The 20,723-nt window shown below is 43.7% G+C and overlaps 1 protein-coding gene across 1 annotated transcript in view; it reads right to left on the bottom strand.

Moving 5' to 3' along the window:
- LOC142813907 (uncharacterized) overlaps positions 1-20,723 on the bottom strand; it is a 116,949-nt gene that overhangs the window by 39,547 nt on the left and 56,679 nt on the right. Inside the window, exon 3 of the mRNA XM_075891865.1 lies at positions 1,856-1,875. Coding sequence (XP_075747980.1) covers positions 1,856-1,875 — 20 coding nt within the window. The remainder of the gene's footprint in view (positions 1-1,855; positions 1,876-20,723) is intronic.

Below are 20,723 nucleotides of genomic sequence, written 5' to 3'. Positions count from 1 at the left end.
GAAATCGACGCGCGTGTTCTTTGTGCATAGCTGAATAGTACGAAGTTCAAGTAGTGGATGCGCGGAGCACTTGTCGGTTTATTGTGATGATCATGTCTGCTTGCGACAGGCAAATACGGTGAGCTTAGACGACTTTGCTGTTAAAGAGCAGCCTTTGTGCCGTATACTTTGCTTAAAAGGTAGAATGTCTAATTAACGATGCTTCGGTGTAACGAAGGAACTTACTCATTTTAGCGACATAGTTGAACACCGCGGTCATCTAATGATGACGGTACTCGACTGAAGATCCGAAGGTCGCGGGATGGAATCCCGACCGCGGTGTACGAATTTCGGTAGAAGCTACAAAGAGGTCAAAATTTCCGGATCACTCCACTACAGGATTTCTCGTAATTACACCGGGGTTTCAGGACGTTAAATCGCAACAATTACTATTATTGTTGTAAGCGACCAGATCATGTCATGGTTCAACTGGATATTATTTAATGTGCTTGGGATATTTCTTCTTGGTCCGCGATATCGTGCCTCATTACGCAGTGGATAGGAGTGAGTGCTAACGCAAAAACACGAAGCGTAAATTAGTTTTGGTTTAGTTCTGCAGTTCAGGCTATCGCGAGCGATGACTCAAAATATTTGCATTTTATGCCAACTGTTATTCATTACGTGGGCCTCATGGAGATCGCACTTTTTCATTGAAACATTTCAAGTGCTGAAATTTCCGGGAACAGTTTTTTTTTACGTTTGTTATACGCGCCTATTGGCAGCTGCTTATTCTGGCAGCTGGCATATTTGTATAGTGGGACAGTTTCTTTTATTTATCATTTATTCTAACAAACGTATACAGTGACATGGGCGCATACATAGTCAAGCAGTCGCAGCGGAATGGCCCGCGGGCGAAATGAGATTGGCAGAAATGAGTCCCAGCTTCTGGCTGTCTGTCAATACTTATGTCACGATGCCAGATGGTAATCGCGCAAACAGAGGTGGTAACAAAAAAATAAATAGATATAGTGAGAATATGGCCCCACTATACGACACGAATGACAGTTTTGTTCTGACAGCGGGACAGACGTTCATTTTCTCATTGCCATTAATGGAAGCAAGTCGGTGGCACGTTGGCTTGTCAGTTATATCGGATGAGAGGAAACTGACAGAATGACACTTCGTCGCTGTACGGAAGCGAGCACCCAATCGCACGCCGCCACGACTTGTTTCAGCACCGCCCTACGAGCGATTTCAATGATTGGGTGTGCTTCGACAAAATTCGTGAGTAGGAGCAAGAAAGTCGTTTCAAATGGAATACATATCTGAAAACAGCTCTCCGATTTCAATTTCAATATCTACACAAAATATGTCCCAATAATTTAAGTTTGTTGAACTTATCAACGTTTCGACAATTGTTTCTGTTGTTCAACGTATCGGAAGCATAAAGTTTGTCCATCAGTTTAGATAGGTCGTAGAGGCGGTTGTTAGCAAACGTGCAAGTTCCAAGCTGCATTAACGCGGGCGGGAAATCAATAACGTATTTCGATGAACAGTTTCTGGCCTGGTGATCTTACTCTAAGCTAACCATCATTCGCTATAAGATATCAATGATGGGTACCGATCTTACCATCGTGGTTTGAGAGAAAGGAACTCGATTTTTTATCTGAAAGCCATATTGCGGTACGTCGCATGTGTTTGTAAGATTTTGGGCGTTGAATAAATGCATTCAATCAAGAGAGCAAGCCCTTTTTCTAATGCAAAAATTGAGTTTCAATTTACATTTCATTCCGTTGCGTCGTGGCGTTACTTAGCACTTTGATAAGCAACCTCCTACCTGCCGTTCCATTCGAGAATCCCATTCGTGGCGGCGTACCTTGGATCTCCGCAGGTAATCTGTAATGGAAGTAAAATCGAATACGAAAATGTCAATGCATGACAAATATGCTATTGTGCAGAGCGAGCGAAAAATGAATAAATGTCTTAAGACGCGTTGAAATGGCACCTTACCTAAAACAGCACTCACGGTGCGCAAGACCCCATCGGACTGCTTTCTTTGAATATTAACACTGACGTTTCCATTATCGATCCTCGCCAGAGGCAACGTGGGCTGACATGGCATTTCAGTGAAATCGAAATGCATGGGATGCTGCACGCTTCTATTTTATTTCCATCATTTATATTTTGGTGCCTTCTTGATTAAAAAAAAGTAGAGAACCTGCTGAACATACTCGATCAAAACGCTTTGATATTTTTTTCATCTACAGATCCTGAACGCTCATTCAAATCAATTACTTTTTTTAGCTGATAGACAGATGCAACATTCCTGAACTTTCGTTTCATTGCTGGTTTAGAAGTTCTTATTTATTTATCTATTCAGCCATATACATTTACATTTTTCAGACTTTGTAAGTCACTGCCTATATATACTTTTTTTAAATGTGATAGCAAAATTAATGAATAAAATTCACCTACGATTATTACAGCATAATGCGAATTCCAGTCACAGTTTCGTTTTGCGGCAAGGCACACTGTGTTTTGAAGTTCTGGCTTTCCACGAGGTATCGACTACACCATTAATTTTAATATATGTGTAGTAGGACCACGCCCACCGCGCCATTATTCGTCATTCTTTGGATAAGCGAGCCACTCGCTACACATGTCATCTCTAAAGTAATATGTGCGATTTGTTGATACTGCGTCTGGCTGATGACGCCGATAAATTATGGCTGGGCACTATGTAGTGTGGGAGGCGTCAATCCATATGCCCGTTTCTTAATTAACATTTTGTGCCAACGGTTGGTTTTATGTTGCCCTTCAGCTGCGACATATCACATAGGTTAACGCGATTCTTCGCCCGACGTGACAGCTGTATTGTTTTTTTTTGCGAATGAGTTTCGAGCGTTAGAATACTCGGCTGCCACACATAGCACCACAGTTAAAATTCTACTCGATAGTAGGCATTCACTCTATTTTTTTTTCTCATGTGTATTGGCTACACCACCGACAGTGATGGTGTTGGCAACGGCCACGAGGACTCCGTCCGACGCAGGAACATGCACCTAAGAGCTGTTCCTTTAGAACCTAGAACCCCAGACTCACAGACATGACCGAATAATGAAGGCAGATATTGTACACAACATTATAAACACAATAGTTCAAAGAGCAAGGAATAAAACGACGTGAGAATAATTGAAACGCTTATAATGCATTTTTGATTGGAAGTGGTAGTTTTAGAAAGCAAGTACAGATACTCTTGAGACATGAAATTCTGTTCTTGTTGGTTCATACAATTTTCGAAGGCTGGCACAACGTGAAGTGTTGGACAATTCATATTCAAATAATGTCATTTCCAGTATATGAGACTACCACGAAAGCACTGAGACGCATGTGGTTAGACAGGTAGACAGTTAGAAACGGCCAAGCTATATTAGGTTAAAAAAAAAAAAACCGACATCACTATCTCACCCTCTGCAGGTACATATATTCATGAGCTGCAGCCGCAGCTTCATACGTTTACTACAGGGCAAGTGCCTCTTTCGTGTTCCGTCAATCTACCCGGTACTGTACTTGCTGCGGCCACGATAAACTCGAAAACTTCCTAGTCTCATCTACCCCCCTAACAATCAGTCTACCTTTGACGTGTTTGCAGAATACAGTGTGTTACTCGTAATGACAGCGGTTATCTTGCCGAACTACATGCCCTTCCCATGTCCACTTTGTCTTTTTGACTTCAACTGATATGTCCTTCACATCCCTGTTTTTTTTTGTCTCCCCCTGCTCGTTTCTACTTTTTCAAGAATACACGTGTCATTTTCATTCTCATTGCCTGCTGCATTGTCTTCAATTTAAGTTCAACCATCTTTGCAAGCCTCCTGGTTTCTGCTCTGTAGCATTCAAGCTAGAAGAACTACAGTTCTATTCAATGTACAGGCAGGTAGCATTACGTGCAGTCCACTTCATGCACCCTAGTTTGTTTATTTATGTATATCATCTACACTGAGCTAACTAAAATATTGTTAGAGAAAATAAATAATATGTGGAAGGCATGTAGAATAAATATATAGTTTGATAGCCTACTAGAATTTGATGACTCTGCCATGAGGTGAGGGCAAACACTAAACCACGAGCTGAAACGTACAAGATGCGACAAGGGTGACTTCTAAGTGACGCCCTAAAGAAATTGGAACCCTCCCAGGAGAGAAAGTGTTCTGCAACGAAGAAAAAGATGGCGTACAAACTAACTGGGCGAAAAAACTGCATCCGCTGACAACACGAAATATCCGCTGTTACCAAATCGAAGAAGCTAGGGAACAAGTGTGGTAACAACATAAAACGAAGTGAAAGTTCTGCGAGACTGATCTGCCTGTCGGTCTCGTTGAACATACAAAAACAAAATGAACGATAGAAGGCTGCGAACACAGTGTGAGGAAGTGAAGAAACTGTGAAAGGCAATGACAAGCAAAGAACTGAGTTGGGATGCACTTTGACGATTGATTTACGCACTGCTTCTATATTCTTAGCCTTACGCGTCAAAGAAGACCCGTGATGAGCAGCTCAAATATGATCCACATGAAGGTCCTCACGATTCGTTTTCATAGACAGAAGTAGCGAGAAAAGTTGACCGTCGGGTTTTCCTTTTCGCTTTTTTTTTTACATGCCGCTCTTCAATTCAGCAGTCGAGGTACCCACGGGAGGGATAAACAACAAGAGGGAAGGCAGGGAGGTTAACCAGGCACATGCCCGGTATGCTACCCTATGCTGGGGGAATGGGAAGGGGGCATAAAGATGAGAGAGAGAGGAAAGAGAAGAGAACGAGAGAGAGAAAAAACAAAAAGGAGGATTGTCAGTCAATCGGCTGGCGCATATGCAGCGGTGGCACTACACAAAAGTTAAAGGTGGTCACGTAGGCCTGTAGTCCTCAAAAAGCACAAAACAGCTTTGACTGCCTTTTGAGCCGACGAAAGGCGATGACGGTGTTCCAGTAGCATCTGCACAGAGAGTGGCCGATCGTCCAATTGTCGCAATGCGTCCGAAAGCTTCTGTCTTTCAGAGGCAAATCGAGGGCAATGGCATATCAGATGGTCGATGTCTTCTTGGTGCAGCAGACGTCGCATTCCGCATTGTCGGTTAATCTGATGAGGGTTCTATATGATTTTGTGAAGGCAACCCCCAAACAAAGGCGACAAAGAAGTGAAGCTTCACGTCGACGAAGTCCGGATGGAGGTCGAAGTTCCAGTCGAGGGTTTATTTGGTATAGTCTCGTATGTAATATGCTTGGGGTGTTCCACTCCTGCAGACTCAGACTACGTGCCAGATGACGAAGTTGCACTGCAGCGTCAGTCCTTGACAAAGGAATCGGAAGGGTGTGCTCTTCTTGGTGTGATGTGCGAGCCGCGTTGTCTGCGGAATCATTGCCACTGATCCCACAATGGCCAGGAAGCCACTGAAACTTGACCTCGTGGCCTGTTTCTGTGACGTGGTGAACAAGCTTGACAACTTCGTAAGTTAATTGTTCATGGCAACCTCGTCGAAGGACTGACTGCATGCTCTGTAGGGCTGGTTTTGAGTCGGAAAACACAGCCCATTTACTCGGTCTTTGGGATTTGATGTACTCTAGGGCGCCACGCAAAGCCGCAAGTTCTGCCGCCGTAGACGTAGTGACATGTGACAGTTTGATTCGCATAGTGATTCCTCTAGCTGGAATCACCACCGCACCACCAGAACCAGATGCTGTGGTTGAACCATCGGTGTATATGTGCACGTGGTTGTTGTACATTTCGTGCAGACAGCTCAAGCTCAATTGTACCCACGCCTAAACATAAAAGAAAAGAGACAAGGCTGGGACAATATCCGCGGCCCACTTCGTCTTTGTGACATTAATCTAATGCATTTAGCAAACACATTCATGAACTGGGCAGAATTCGTGATACCAGTTCTCTGTGAAGGAATGATATTCGACTCCACTCACACTCTCTCTTAGGTATATGTCAACTCGTCAGTTACTGAGTAGGGCGCATACATATATGAACTTTCTGTTATGTTTCTCTCCGTCCCGCTTTCATCAAACTTGGTGTTCGTGGACAGTCTCGAGACCTTGTGCTATGTCATTTGTTTTTTTTTTCTGTTGTACTTAGTGTAGCGGATGTATACGCAGAAGTCATAGCTTATCCCTGTCGTACATACAAATGGGTGCCACAGAAAAACTCATAGTGTAACTTTGTATAAAATTTATAGTGTGATAGTTTTGAATATAAACTCAACAAACATGTTCCGTTCGTTAAAACATGAATTCTTATGAGGGCTTTTTCGTGCCAAACCTACGATGTGATCACGAGGCACACCATATTGGCGGATTTGAAATTATTTTCTACCCCGTCTTTTTCCTGTCCACGATGTGTTATTCGTTCACTGTTAACTTTAAGTAACTCTTAGAGCCAGTAAAAGTAAAAAGTGGAATGTCAGTAAAAGTGGAATGTCAGGACGAAATAAGAGATATATCAACCAAAAATTGAATAGATCTGTTAGTTTCCTTCGCAAATACATGCCCTATCGTCCTGAGAAAATGCTGTTCAAGTCTTCTAACGTTTTTAACTTGAAAAAAAAACAACTTTGGATTTCACCATATGATTCAAACAAGCATCAAGCTCTTCTAAAAGCTAGGGCGAATAGTATGACTCAATATTTATTATTCAGTGCCTAAATGAAACTATATTCGATATTACCATATTTATTACAGCTCTCTGTCATTACATTATCCTACACAAAATATCCTTACTTGCTTGCAGCCCCTGCAAAGTGTGCACAGCCTTTGAATTGGCATTTTTGGTGATGCCTACTGATGGCAGCTTGTTAAACTTTCATTTTGTTTAGGCTAGTTGGTACAATGTTCTTTTTAGGGCGATAGCCACGATACCATATATTACAAAGGTCACCGCTAGAGTCAGATGGGGATTTTGATAATTCGGCGTGTCGAACAGAAACTGCTGCTGCACCCTGTTGTCAAAAATCGCGGGTTGGGGGGTGGGAACTTGGTTGATTTTGCCATGTCAACACGACCTCACAGGTCACCTAAATTGTTGACGTTAGTTATCAAGACATGATGTCGTCTTCAGATAATATTGTCACTTGGTCAAAGTCGATCGATCCCGAATGCCGTGCAGGACCACACGAGGGGCAGGAAGAGTGAGAATGGGTTGCGGCTTGGACCCGAAGAAGAGTGATTGAATGGACAGAACGAAAACAAAACGCAAGATTCAAGTAAACATTATATGTGGCGTGGGTGAGGAAAACGTTGAAAGACGGGTTCAATAAAGGTCCAAGAAAGGTGAAAAGGCTTTCGCTTTGTTTATTAAAGGGCCAGTAAACAACCCCAAGGTTCAAAATATGTTATAAAGAGAAATATGTGCACTTTTACTTCGTGACCATGCTACCGCAAGAATAATGCTTATACGTGCTATAATAAAGAAGTTACAGGGGTAAACACATAGCTTTCAGCTGGTTTCAAATTTTCGTGTAGCCTTGCCACCCTTCTCCCTTACATGGAGGGGAAGGCACAGTCCGTTGTAATGACACTGCCCACTTCAGCGACGTGACACGACGTCAGCAATTCACGACATCGGCAAACTCAATCAGTCGCTATGCAGTTCCGCTTGCTGCGATCTCTGGTTGTTTACTGTTTACCAGGTGCCGATGGTTCCCTCAGCCGAGTCACCCGATCTGCAGCCGCAACGGAGCAACGCTTTTCCCCGTGTTGCTCGTGTCGAGGATGATGCACGTGCGTGCAGGCGCCATGCTGAGCTCTAGTTGAGCGACGCGCGACAACTGCGAGGCCTAAACTGTATGACCACAGTGCTAAGAAACAAGGGCCAGTTTCGTAGATGCAGAGTTATTTAATCACACCAGCTGCGAAACAGCGTTCCAAAACCCGGAATGGAGTTGGTCCGAATTTTCTGGAGTTAGTGATGTGTCGCCCCATCTGGGAGAAACAACAAAAAACACAAACAATGCGTTTCATTGTGGGTGTGCTGATCAACAGGAGGCGCGACAATCTGCGCACTCCCAAAAACTGGGCCAGTGACGTGGCTGGATTGTGATACACGGGGCCTATACAGAGCTGTGCAACTACTATGAATGAATAACGCTGTCGTAGCTGTGGATGGGAACAAGAACAGTCGTTGACTTCACTACTGTTTGTTTATACCTGATTTAGACGAATGGACAATCTGCCTGCTGCGTCAAGTCGCCCATCACCGACTTTGCATCGCTGCGCTTGGAAGAAGGATTGGTCAGGCGTAGGAAAGAAGCGCGGGAACTGTTTTTTGAAATGGAGGCCTTGCGCGGCGCGCGCCGCTGTAAATTTTGAAAACGTGATTGCTGCTGTCTACTCTACGGATTACCGAGCTTGTTTGGAATTAAAAAAAAAAAAGCCGGAGCCTGTTGACGGGCCCTTTAAGAAGGACGCTAATAATCAACTTTTTATATCAATGAATAATATTCATGCTGTATCAGCGTACACGCATATATATTTCACTGTACGTCAGATCACTCACGCATCATATATGCCGCTAAATACTCGTATCTCATTGGAATGGCCAGCTCTCCTACATGCACTTACTGTAGCTGCGAAGAAACCATCGCGCACCTTCCGTGTGAGTGCACCCATTTCAACGCGCAAAGATAAGAACTCACTGCAGCTCTGGATAGACTGGACGATTGGCCTTTGTCGGAACAAATGATTCTGGGTCATTGGCCGAGCCCATCCTCAGCCCAGAAGGCTTTGAAAGCTTTGCTGCGCTTTTTGCGGACAACTGGCCTCATAGACAGACTTTAGTGTCTTACACTCTTTGATGTTGCCTTTCCTCTGCCGCATTTTTTTTGTAATTTCTCTCTCCGTTCGCAACATTTCTTTTTAACATCTTTCATTCCCCTCACCCCTTTCCCAAGCACAGGGTAGCCAGCTGGTCTAAGAACTGGCTAACCTCCCTGCCTTTCCGCTTAAACTTTCTTCCTCCTCCTCCACTTGTATCAAGCTCTCCTTACTGTATTCTGGTGCTCCCTGTAAAATACTGATTGGAACCAAAAATCACTTGAATGTTTTGAATAGTTTCGCATGTTCCAAGGTGTACCGCACGTTCCTCAGCACAAGGAATTTGAGCTGGACACAGTTTAGAAATCAAGGCAACGATTTGGGATGGGTCAATTCCAGCCGTCCATGCGTGAGCCCAAGTAATTTCTGCACAAATAACACAAAAACGTCTCTTTGCTAATTGCAGCGAAAAAGGGTAAGACCTTAGCGATATGGTTGTACGCACTTATATACTATAATGTAACAATAGGTCATAGCAGTTGGGAAAAACAGAAAAAAAAGTTCAACATATAAAAGTTCTCCATCTGGTGGCAATAAATGTAAGACTTTACTTGGATGCTGACAGAACTTGCTTGCTAAATCCTTGCACGACATAATTCTTTGACCATGTTTTCTTTCCGTTGGGCTAGTGAGGCAGTCGATGACATCAGCACGAACAAAAGAAAAAAGAAAACCGCTTTCACTGATCAGCAGAGCAGGGGCTTAGGTTTCCCATGCGGCATTATGAAGTTGCTCTAGACCGCGATTACTTTTTCTTTTCTGGTGTCCTTACGGCGAATACGCTGTCACCTGGGATTGCACTAACATGGCTGTGTAATCGCGCTAGGCTACACGTCCCATCGTCTTCTAATCTCTTAAACTCTCTCTCATTATACTTGGCTAATTACACAGTGTCTCACTAATTGTCAGTAACATCCAATTCAATCCATAATTCCTGAATTTTCGAAATTGCCTGCAATGAGTGCTATCAGGCACTTTCTCTAGCTATCCTCTTTTTCTCACGAGGATCTCCAAAAACTGAGAGAAACCACCCACATAGTTTACGATGTTTCACGTTATCATTTTCTATACCTTTTCATGACGTAGACATACCACTGATGGCAATATAATAGGGCCATGATATCGAAGTACACTCGCAAGACATCTGAAAAATTAGCCGTTGCACTTGCGACACCCTTCTAATAAATCATACGAAATGTCCGCCGGCATTGTGGTTCAGCACTCTTCAGAAATGTACACAGCTTGCGTGCAGCAATTGTTTCTTGATGTCGGCCACGTCATGTATTTCCCATCAGCACATATGACACACCAGTTACCGATCGAGCCCGCCTAACAGTGGCATTTATTAAGCTCACCTCTCCTCTTGACGCCTTTGTTGCACTATTTTGCGTGCTCTCGTCATGAATACTGACACCTAGCAGCAAGCACTCGTAACATAACGCAACGGCTAATGTAGGAGATGAAAGGGTGCAAGCCAACTAATGTGCCCCCGTCGCGGGCAATTCTTCTGATAAAATTCTGCCTGTGTTAGGGTTCTGTGACATGACACAGCATAAAATACGATTGAAAGCAGTCGGTATTTGGGTGCGCCTAATGAAACTTTAATTCGCTCCCTTGTACAATGTCCATTAGAAAGCACCCTGATGTGTTCCCAATCTGCTTATTGGAGGCTGTAGTTTTTTTAATCCGCAATCATAAAACATCATTGCACACAATTTTACATCTGACGCTTGACAATAATGAATCAAGTCCATGGCGGTAACTATTGAGCATTTATTTTTGGCTCACTTCAAGACTGCACTTTAAATATGAAGGTTACATATTAACAGATTACGAAGTAAGAATACTTGGTTAAATAGGACCTTTCTCGCTATTGAGTATACTGCGCACGCACAGCACTCGGTGTCTCAATAACATCAAACAATTGATAGCAGGAACATAAATTAGAGCACGGTCTAAAACAGGAAGACCAGAGCACGTCGAATTCCAGCGCTTATTATACTCCCGGTCATGTATGCACAAAGCAATGTTCTTTGATGACTTAGCGATTGATATTCTAAGCTAATTTTAGAGACGTGCAACTTTAAGCAGAAAATTCGAGCTGCACAAAACTCATCAACCATAGCTGATGATCGCCCATGTAGTCAAAGCCGCCTCTGTGCTGTACTGCCGTAGATGTCCCGGGTTTGTTTAAAAGACGCGTTTGCCGGTTTTCCAAAGGGTCTGAAGTGGAAAATAGAAAAAATGAAGAACTCATCAGTGCACGTGCACTCAAGCTTAAGTCAATGCACTCACACTCTAGAACACAAGCCAAGCTTAAGCACAGTGCACTAGCATAAAATTGAGTGCTTAAGCACTCAATATAAGCTAAAGAGAACCCATGTGTTTAAAAAGTTAACCCGAACCTCTCCAATGACGCTTCTATCACAGCCATATGTTTGCTTTGAGGTGTATGTAAAGCTCCAGGAATAATTGAAGAAGTGATAGTTATGCGTGAGTTGGCTAGCAGTTTGCCAGCAGATTAAGCATACAACTTTTATTGCATGACGCAAGATATGAAAACCAGACCATTTTGTTATTTGTCAAGAAGAAGCTAATTTGAACGAATATTAGTCAACCCCTACCATCATTTATCACGCACTAGAGACCACGGGGAAAATTTTAGTTAACGTTAGGCAGCATTAGGCATCATTTAACGAACATTATCAAATAAAAATTCTAATCAGTGAGGCTGTAGTATGCGAGATTTGAAGTTACATTACGGCATCTCTGTTTAGAAACATCTTGCCATATTTGGGGGAGTGGGGGGCGGAGGGAGTTACTGATATATAAAGCTAAAGAAACAGCATACCTAAGTGATTCTTTCAACCTTGAACTCAATATGACTGTGATGTTCATCGATAATCAAAGTCATTCTGTCAAGTCACTCATTCCCCGAATCGTTCCTGACCTACTACGGGTGGGACGTATTGAGCAGGCGGAAAATGTAATCAAACGCAAAAGAAGAAGAAAATAGTCAATAAGGCCAGGTCGCGCAAATGGCTTTCTCCAATCGCAGTAAAGGGCGAGAATTGATTTCGGCTCCAAGGCGAGTCGTCAACGCCAAGTCTTTCTAATGACCACGCCGACGCAATGTTGCGCCAATATTCTTACGAAGACCACTGGGGACCTGCACAGGAGTGGGACAGTGCTTGCGCAATGCCACACTAACAAGGCTGACATCGACTACGCTAATAACAGCGCCTGTCCACCGTCTTCTGCTGCTCATGTCCTGCTTGACTTTCGGCTTGGAGTGTCGAAAGAACGTTCTTCACGCAAAGTGCAGCTTTTTATTTTTCACGACGCTATATTTTGCTTTTACTAATGACATCCCCTCGCGTAGGCTGAAGAGAAGGTAAAGCAATCTAGCTTCACGTTTCTTTGTCTATTACATTTGTCCCGACGTTGTGACTTTTCTTATTATTATCCCCGTCGTCGTTGCCTCTTTTCATGCGTGTGGTGGTATTTAGATAAGGGAATCACTAGGCGCTATCTAAGATCATGCCATTTTACATTTATATGTGCGTACGCGAACATAGCAAAGCGTACATAGCAGAACCGTGGCCTCAGCTGGTTATGTATATTAAACACGACTGAACACCTTCAGGGTCTCATTGACTTACGGCACATCATTGACTTACGGCACATCCACATCACGCAGCTTTTCAATACAGATAGATGAATGTACAATAAAAGTGCGGTAATTCACATATGCTATTGGAATACTTTTTATGCAGAGCTGCATAAAAAAGTATTTTTGTACCATACGTTTTCGCAGAATACTTTGCACTGTCTTATAAAAGCAAGTGGTTTTTTTTCTTCTTTCTAAGTGAGGCTTGAGAAAGCCAAACTGGACGATTTTGAAACCTTATATGATTGCGTCTAGGTTGTTTTTATAGGCCCTAGCTAAGTTATGCATGTCGTTTCTTCGTTCATTCTCAGCGTGGAGAACGAAAGGAAGGGAAATAGGAGGAAAAGAACGGCAGGGAGGTTAACCAACCTATAGGCAGCCGGTTTTCTACCCTGCGCATGGGATGGGGATGGGGGAGATGAAATATAGAGAAGAAAGAGGGAAGAGATATAAACATAGAACATTCGGCAGCACACGCGCGCTCAGTCAGTCATAGTCCAGTCTTGTCTTTCGCGGTGTGTAACATTGCTGTTACAAACGCTTGTTCAAGTCCGTGTCGCGTAGAAATTTCGACAGAGCTTTTGTCGCCTTCTGTTGCAATGTCTCCTCTCGGGCACTTGAAAGAATAGTGTACACAGCCATTTGGCTGTTGTCGATGCGTGCAAGAACGGACGCCAGTGACTGTCTCTGGATGTCATACACCGGACAGTCGCACAGGATGTGGTGTAGCGTCTCTTCGCTACGAAAGGCATCGTAGAGAGCGTTTTCGACCATTCGTAAGACAAAGGAATAAGATTTTGTAAATGCCACTCCTAGCCATAAGCGATGATGAATTGTGGCTTCTCTTCGGTCGAGTCCGGTGGGCATGCAGAGAGCCATCAAAGAGGACAGGTGGTGTTGACGAATCGTCTCGTTGTTTGGTGGGTACCATAGTGAAAACGTGATGCCACGCGCAAGTCGTCGAAAATGACTGGCAGCATCGGTCCGCGAAAGTGGCATGGCTTCTTCTCGTGTTTTTTCAAGAGCTGCCCGCGTGGAAGTATCGGGCTGTTCGTTCCATATGACGCCGCAGTGACTTGACAGCCACTGAAACGTCACATGATGTCCTTTCTCGTGTGAAGTGTGGAGAAAACATCGAATTTCAAAAACAAGCTGTTCGTACGGCCCGCGACACAGTGCTGAGAGCACAGATTGTAGGGCAGCCCTTGAATCACTGAAAATTGACCATTGTTGAGGTGGTTCCCGATTGACCACACAAAGTGCAGCGCGCAAAGCAGCTAGTTCCGCTGCTGTAGATGCCGTGGAGTGGTCAGTCCTAAAGCTGACGGTAACACCTCTTGCTTGGACAACTACTGCCCCTGACGAACACTGGTGGTTCATGGAGCCATCGATATGTACACTGTCTAAATATTTCTCGTGCAAAACAAGAAGAGACAGTTGTTTCAGCATGGGCGATGCAAGCTCAGATTTCCTCCGGATCCCTGGTACACTAAGATTCACTGTGGGTCTAATAAGGCATCAAGGGGGTATCGATGGTTTAGAGGCAGGAGTGAAGCCCAAGGGAAGTTTCTCGCTGTACTTCACAATCATTTTAGCGAACGATGCTTGGCGCCTCTCTGAAGGCAACAGTGCAAGGTGGTGACAGGGAGCACGTGCAAAGTTTCGGATGCTCAGCGCGGACAGGTTTCAATTGAACCACTGAGAGTCAGAGTCTGGCACAGACGCCCGATTTCCAGTGACAGAAATTCACACTGAAACCAAACTTTCGCACTTATCAAAGCTCTATGGACGCGTCGTCGTTGACGTAGGCCTTTCATCGCTTCGAAGTCTATACAATAGCAGCCTTCATAGCCTTTACTGTTCCCTAGAATCCTCTCGTTGTATACCCAAGTGCTCGCGGTCTCCGTCTCTTCCGTGGCACTTTTGATTGGGCTCACTGTGGCCCTCTTCAGTTTTAGTGAACCTGTGTCGAGTGGTGGGATTCATCCAATTTTTGTGACACATACCCGTTCATGATGATGGTTTTCTGATAGCGCGCACACACGCATTATGACTAGCTTTCACAGCGTTGCTGTTAAAATGCTATGCGACGTATATAATACGCATCAACCTTGCACGCCTTATGCAAGCCTAAACAAGCGATCACTCTGATCATAAGTAACGTTCAATGAGGCGTAACATTTACTTCACAAGCATGTCATAAATGGTGAAAAGACAATATTTTCATCCAAACAGAAGAAAAGAGCCCGCAAAATAAACAAAAAAGCAACTTCTTCATGTTATTGTTGGGTTGCATGCCAACTTCAACGTGGTTTTTGCATTGGCAACCAGCCCAATTCTATGCCTTCTCGAGGGTTCAGCATCTTCACATCTAATGAGACAACATTGCTATGGCGCAGCGATACATCACGTATTATTGACGAATACTTTATTATCGAAGCACCACGCGCTTACACCTTCAAAGTCTGTACAGACGCTGATATCCTACAAAACAGCAGGAGGACCTTCATTTTTAGTACTATACGCATAATTTTCTCAATAGTCAGCCACGTTATATGCTTGTGAAGCTAGTCAGAAGCTAGTCCTCTTATAAGACAGAAGCTAGTCCTCTTATAAGAGATCTTCAAGCTATTCATCACGCAGTGCGGCATTCCACCTCTAAGCTACCTACTAATGAACAAATTGACTTATCCAATCATTTCTTAGGAGCTATCTTGGTGCTGGACAAAGTTCACAAGGCTATGAAAGCCTGCGAGGCGATTCATAAGATGAACAGCAATACAGCTACTTGCGTCAGTGTAAACTAGATTCAAGACCATAATGTTAAGCTTCAATATAATGCTGCTGACCAGCATACACAATGCCCCCTATTACAAGCCTGCCATTTATTCCCCCTCTACCTGAACCCCTAAAATCACTCCGTGCCCGTAAAAATATTCTCCAGCTGGATACACGTGCTCTTATTCCACCGTGCGTCTGCACTCTTCCCCTCCACCATACTAGGCAGAGGAAGCCGCGCTTGGGAGGTTTCAGGCAGCGGTGGCCCTTACACCGGCTGTTACGTTTACCAGTTGGTGATAAGTGTTCATACTGTACCGCTTCAGGTATGTCAGCAGATGCATTCTATCTTTTATGAACATGCGGCAGGTTACTGTCGGGACTGTTTCGTCCCATCTTGCAAGCCAGCCTTTGCTACAACAACACAACGAGTTATGACCGCTGGATAAACGACAACAGATTCTAGAAGACACTTCTTCACTTCAAACACACCACTGGTCTTACAGTGAACACTTAATACACATATCCGCGCAAAATAATTGGTCTCAGGAGCAAGTCTATGTCGCAATAAAAATAATTAGGAAACGATGCTTTCCCGGGTGTTTCATTGCGTTTGCGTTGCTTCCGAAATGAATAACCGGTATTTTCGACACACTAGTACGCGGAAAATCCATGCAGATGTTGTATTAACCTGAAAAAAAATATTCGCTATAGAATAAGGAACCGGCCATAAACTGGAAACGCCGGGGAAAACGGGGCATGGTGGAAGTGAAACAAAAAAAAGAAAGGAAGTCGTTTATGTGTTCTCTAGAGACATTTCACCGTTGTTTCATTGGGCGTTCTACGTTCGCTACGTGACTCCTGCGTGTTAGTTGTCAAAGTGTTTCATTAAAAAGAAAGTTTGAGGAGATGGCACACACAGCAATCAGAGGGTGTTCGAGTACAATATCATGCAACTCACGTCCGCCACAGCAGTTCTCAAAAAAAAAAAAAACTGAGTACCTCATTGATGCGCCCATGCCAAGTTTTATAACGTTGTCTTTTTAATTCAACGTTCGTAGTTCTATTGTTCCCAACAAAGCTATTAATTGTTGGTTTTTTACTAGTTTTTCTTTCCCGGGCGGCATTTCTACAGTGTATTTTCAATTCTACTTAGTTAGTTTTAGAAAAGAGAGGAATAAAAAGAGATATGAGAAAGAGACCAAAAATAAACGTATAGGAACAAGAGTACAAGAGCTCTTCATCGGAAGCAATGCACCACTCACTGTCACACTTATAGCGTCTCCACATGTTGTGGCTTTCGAGAGCGAACAGGATAAATATTGAAAGAAAATGAGTGTTTTCGTTTTATTTTCCTTGCGAAATACAAAATACGTTTGTTAACACAGAGTGAGAGACGTTATGCCTGCGTGGCTGTAAGGACAAGGTATAAAAGTCTATCGCACATTGCGTTTCAGTGCAACATGCAACTGCACATTACGCCGGTAGTTTATTTGTGTTAACGAAGCTTTCCAGTGTAAGTTCTGTTGTTGGCTAGACTTGTCGACGTAAAACTTAATGTATTCAAAGAACATTGTTGCATAGTGCGCATTGTAATACATGAACACCAGCGAACGATGAGAATAGTAGAACGGTTTGAAGCATTAACAAAACCCCCTTGAAGCATCATCTGCCATGGCGAAAATCCAATCAGTCTAATATAGCAACATGGGTTACCAAACCGTACAGATAAAGCAAAATTAAAACGTTTGATGTTCTAGTCCTCTCACTGGTACTGTTCATCATTTTGTCAGTTGTGCCTGCCATTGTACGCCATGCTTTTCTGCACGCCGACACAAACAATTAGGCAAGCAATCCGCCGCATATTACAGGGCATGGTCAAACTGAGCATACAGTACGTTTCAGATATACGTTCCCACCGGCAGAGTTATTGGGAAATATTCCTATGCATAGAAGTTTTATGCATTATCGCAGTTTTTCCGCGCGCGCCATAGATGACAGCTTTCAACTTTGTCTTGTGAGATTCGAACCATACAACATGAACGGCAAAGACCGATTCTCGGGAGTATCTGGATGCTGAAATTATGGCTGGCTTTGATATCAACATGGTAAATTAAAGTATATTGCTCACATCTTCTCAGAAAGTTCATGTGCTTTGTTAAAATATTTTAGACGCACGTGGATTGGTTCGCTGAATCTGTCCTACTATTCGTTGATCCACTTTTTTGATTTATATTTCTCTCTAGCAGTGTTGTCTTCGCAGTAATATTCTCCAAATTCATTTTTGCATTGCTATTTTGAATCGCAAGCCTGCTCACACTCTGCAGAATTGCAATGCCATACACGCAGTCTTTTTTTTTTCCTGCTGGGACTGCTTGTTCCATAATATACATAAGCTAAACGTAAATTGGAGCAACCTTTTATTTCTCGAGTAACACAGCCACGTTTAATTTACCAAATAAAAGGGCTGCGTTGCACAAAGCGTAAATCCTACAGACAGCGTTCCACGGAGTCTGTTGCTCACAGTCGTAAAGGCAACAGCTTTCGCGAAGGAAGTTAAACCTTTCCACTGGCGCCAACTCGCAACACACTTCGCGTGATAGGAACAGTATACATGTCACGTCACAAGCATAAGCTTTCCACGCCATTGCAAGGCCGTAGCGCTATAACGAAGCAACGCGAAGTAGAATTCCCGAGGAAACGAAAAGAGAAAAGCCATACCAGTTATTTTTATCAATCAAGGAGTCTTTTACGCTGCGGACATTTTATGCTTTCCGCTATGAACAATAAGAACATTGAGAAGGAACGACAGGGACGTGCTCGACACCAAATAGGAGGGAGTGCGCTGCTTTAAACTCTCGGTGCTGTTTGCAATGTCCTGATCACAAAGGTAAACAGGCTAAGGGCTTTAATACTGATTGTTGGCCTAGTTGGTATTTACTTAATGGCATGATTTGGCCGCAAAAGAGACACACACAAGAAAAGGAACACTCAAACGACAAGCACAGGCGGCTTGTCTTGTCGTTTGAGTGTTCCTTTTCTTGTGTGTGTCTCTTTTGCGGCCAAATCATGCCATTAACTAAGGGCTTTAACCTCCGTTTTAATTACTATCGTTTCATATTTATCTTTCCTACACTATTTTACGCTCACTCCGTCACTGTGTCTATCTCTCACTCTCTCTCTTTCTCTCTCTCAAACACGCCACGTGTATTCTGGCTGCTCTGTCTCCTTGTCGAAAGTTTTCGTTTAAACAAAGTGGTGAAGACTTGGAGAAATCAAAAGAAGACCACAGATAAGGGTCAGGCCACGGGTCTGTATGTTTCTTTTTTTACTATGCGCCTCAATATATGTGATGGCCCGGAAGCAGACAGACCACCACAGTATTTCCCTGCGGCTTGCCGTTACCATGGCGACTGCTTCTTTATTCCCGTTTAGCCTTTTTCTCTTTGCCCATTCTTCGATCCAGTTTACTTTTCTGACCAGGGTCATTCCACGTCAGCCCGCGACGATGTAAACCCGGAAGTCTCCCAGGCACCAGCGACATCCACGAGAATGGTAAAATGCGCCAACACATCGGTCGACAGTAAATTTCTCCGCCACTGAGCTATTATCGTTGCGAGGCGTAAAACACGCCCATCTCCAGCGATCGCTTGATGATCTCGAGGTTCCTTTGTGCATTCAATGCTACCTTTTCATTGCTGTTGTGTAACTGGAACTCGCTCTGTTTCTATCATTCGAAACCCCGTCCAAAACAATGGTAAAAAAACACGTTGTTTGATCGGTATCCTTCGAATCAGCCTTGTGTTACTGTGAGAACGTTATGGCATTTTTCACCCCATATGTTTTATCTTCAACTGATTCAAGAGCTAAGGAGTAGCCGGTGTTTCTGTCGTGCAACAACATCTGTGGAGTGCAACATCACATCCATAGGCATGCACATGGAAGAACAAATGAGGAAGACAGGGGACTAGTCACACAACAGGATGTCCTGAAGGTCTGTCCCATAGTTTTATCTAATAAGCGGAAGAAGGGGGGGAGGTAAGGTGTAGCCGGTGTTTCTTTCGTGCAACAACATCTGTGGAGTGCGACATCACATTCATAGGCATGCGCATGGACGAACAATGGGGGCCGAGGAGGGGACTAGTCACATAAAAGTGGGTCATCAAGATCTGCCCCATAGATTGATATGATAAGGGAGACGGTAAACCTTGCCCCTCACTCCTGAAAGGAAACCCTCTGCACTACTGAAAAAGAAGGCCAACGTGCGTCTTTATTATGGATGTTTGCCATGATGTTTAACGTCGAAACCATCAGTTAGGTAAAATACGTTGCCACTCGACACTACAAGCTGATCTAACTAGAAAACTCGCTAATTGAAGGAGAAGGCTTTAATTGAGGACATATGACTTGTGCGTGTGCACTGAAACCTTGATCAGATCGTCTGTTTAACACAGCAGTGGTCGAGGTTTGAATATATAGTTTTTTTTTCACGATTGAAATACTAAACTATAAGAAAACAATACGTACACCCTCACAACACCTCTTCTTCCCACCACATACAAATAACTCCCCAAAAACAGCATACATTTTTATAGCGTAAGTAGACATAGCAAAGGGCAACGAATACAAGTAGAAGGGACATAAATTAAGCCTACTACGCACCGTAGCTTGGGAGCTTCCTTAACAGGAGATGTTTAATGATGCCGCTTTTGATTAATTAAGGCAGCTCGAAGTCATTCAGAGCTATTGTGTATTTGGGCGCACTACTCATTTGTTTCTTGCGAACAAATAACTGGAGTCAAACCCATCATGAAGAAGGAGATCATTGGCCACAGTCCTGAGCACAACCGGACGTAAGATTGCAGGAAAGAGAACAAAAAAACAACAAATGAGACACGTACACGCACCTCATATAAGGAAATAATTACTGTGAAGAGATAACGCTGCTGCTGCTGTTCCCTGAAAGATTAAACAAAACTCCTCGAGGCATCTTGAGGCATCTCGGACTGTACGCGGTGTGCATAGCCGACCCCGAAAGAGGACTCTTCTTAATGTAAGCACGTAGAACCGAGCCAGAGAGTAAATTACTCAGCTCGTCACCGGCCCGAAAATCACAATTAACCGTGCTAACCCCCTCACGCTGCTTTTCTTCCTCTCGGCGCTGTCTCACCATCGACTGCTTCTGCTTGAATAGCGCCGGCACGAAGCAGGGTGTACTTTGGTCCTGTGATAAAGAAGAGCAGGGGAAAGGGAATGTTGGACACTGATGACACGTCGTTGCCGCGCCCTGTCCTCGTTAGGTAGCACCGAGTACGGGAAAATCAGTTCAGTGATGGGCAAGCAAAAGTACGAGAAGAGAGAGAGAGAAAAAAAAACGGAAGTCCTGCTTTGCTCGACCAGTCTAGCAGTGCGTTAAGCAATGACAAT

This window comes from Rhipicephalus microplus, chromosome 4 (assembly GCF_043290135.1).
Source record: "Rhipicephalus microplus isolate Deutch F79 chromosome 4, USDA_Rmic, whole genome shotgun sequence".
Taxonomy (NCBI): Eukaryota; Metazoa; Arthropoda; class Arachnida; order Ixodida; family Ixodidae; genus Rhipicephalus; species Rhipicephalus microplus.
The sequence above is the reverse complement of the archived record's forward strand: the minus strand, read 5'-3'. Positions and strand labels throughout refer to the sequence as shown.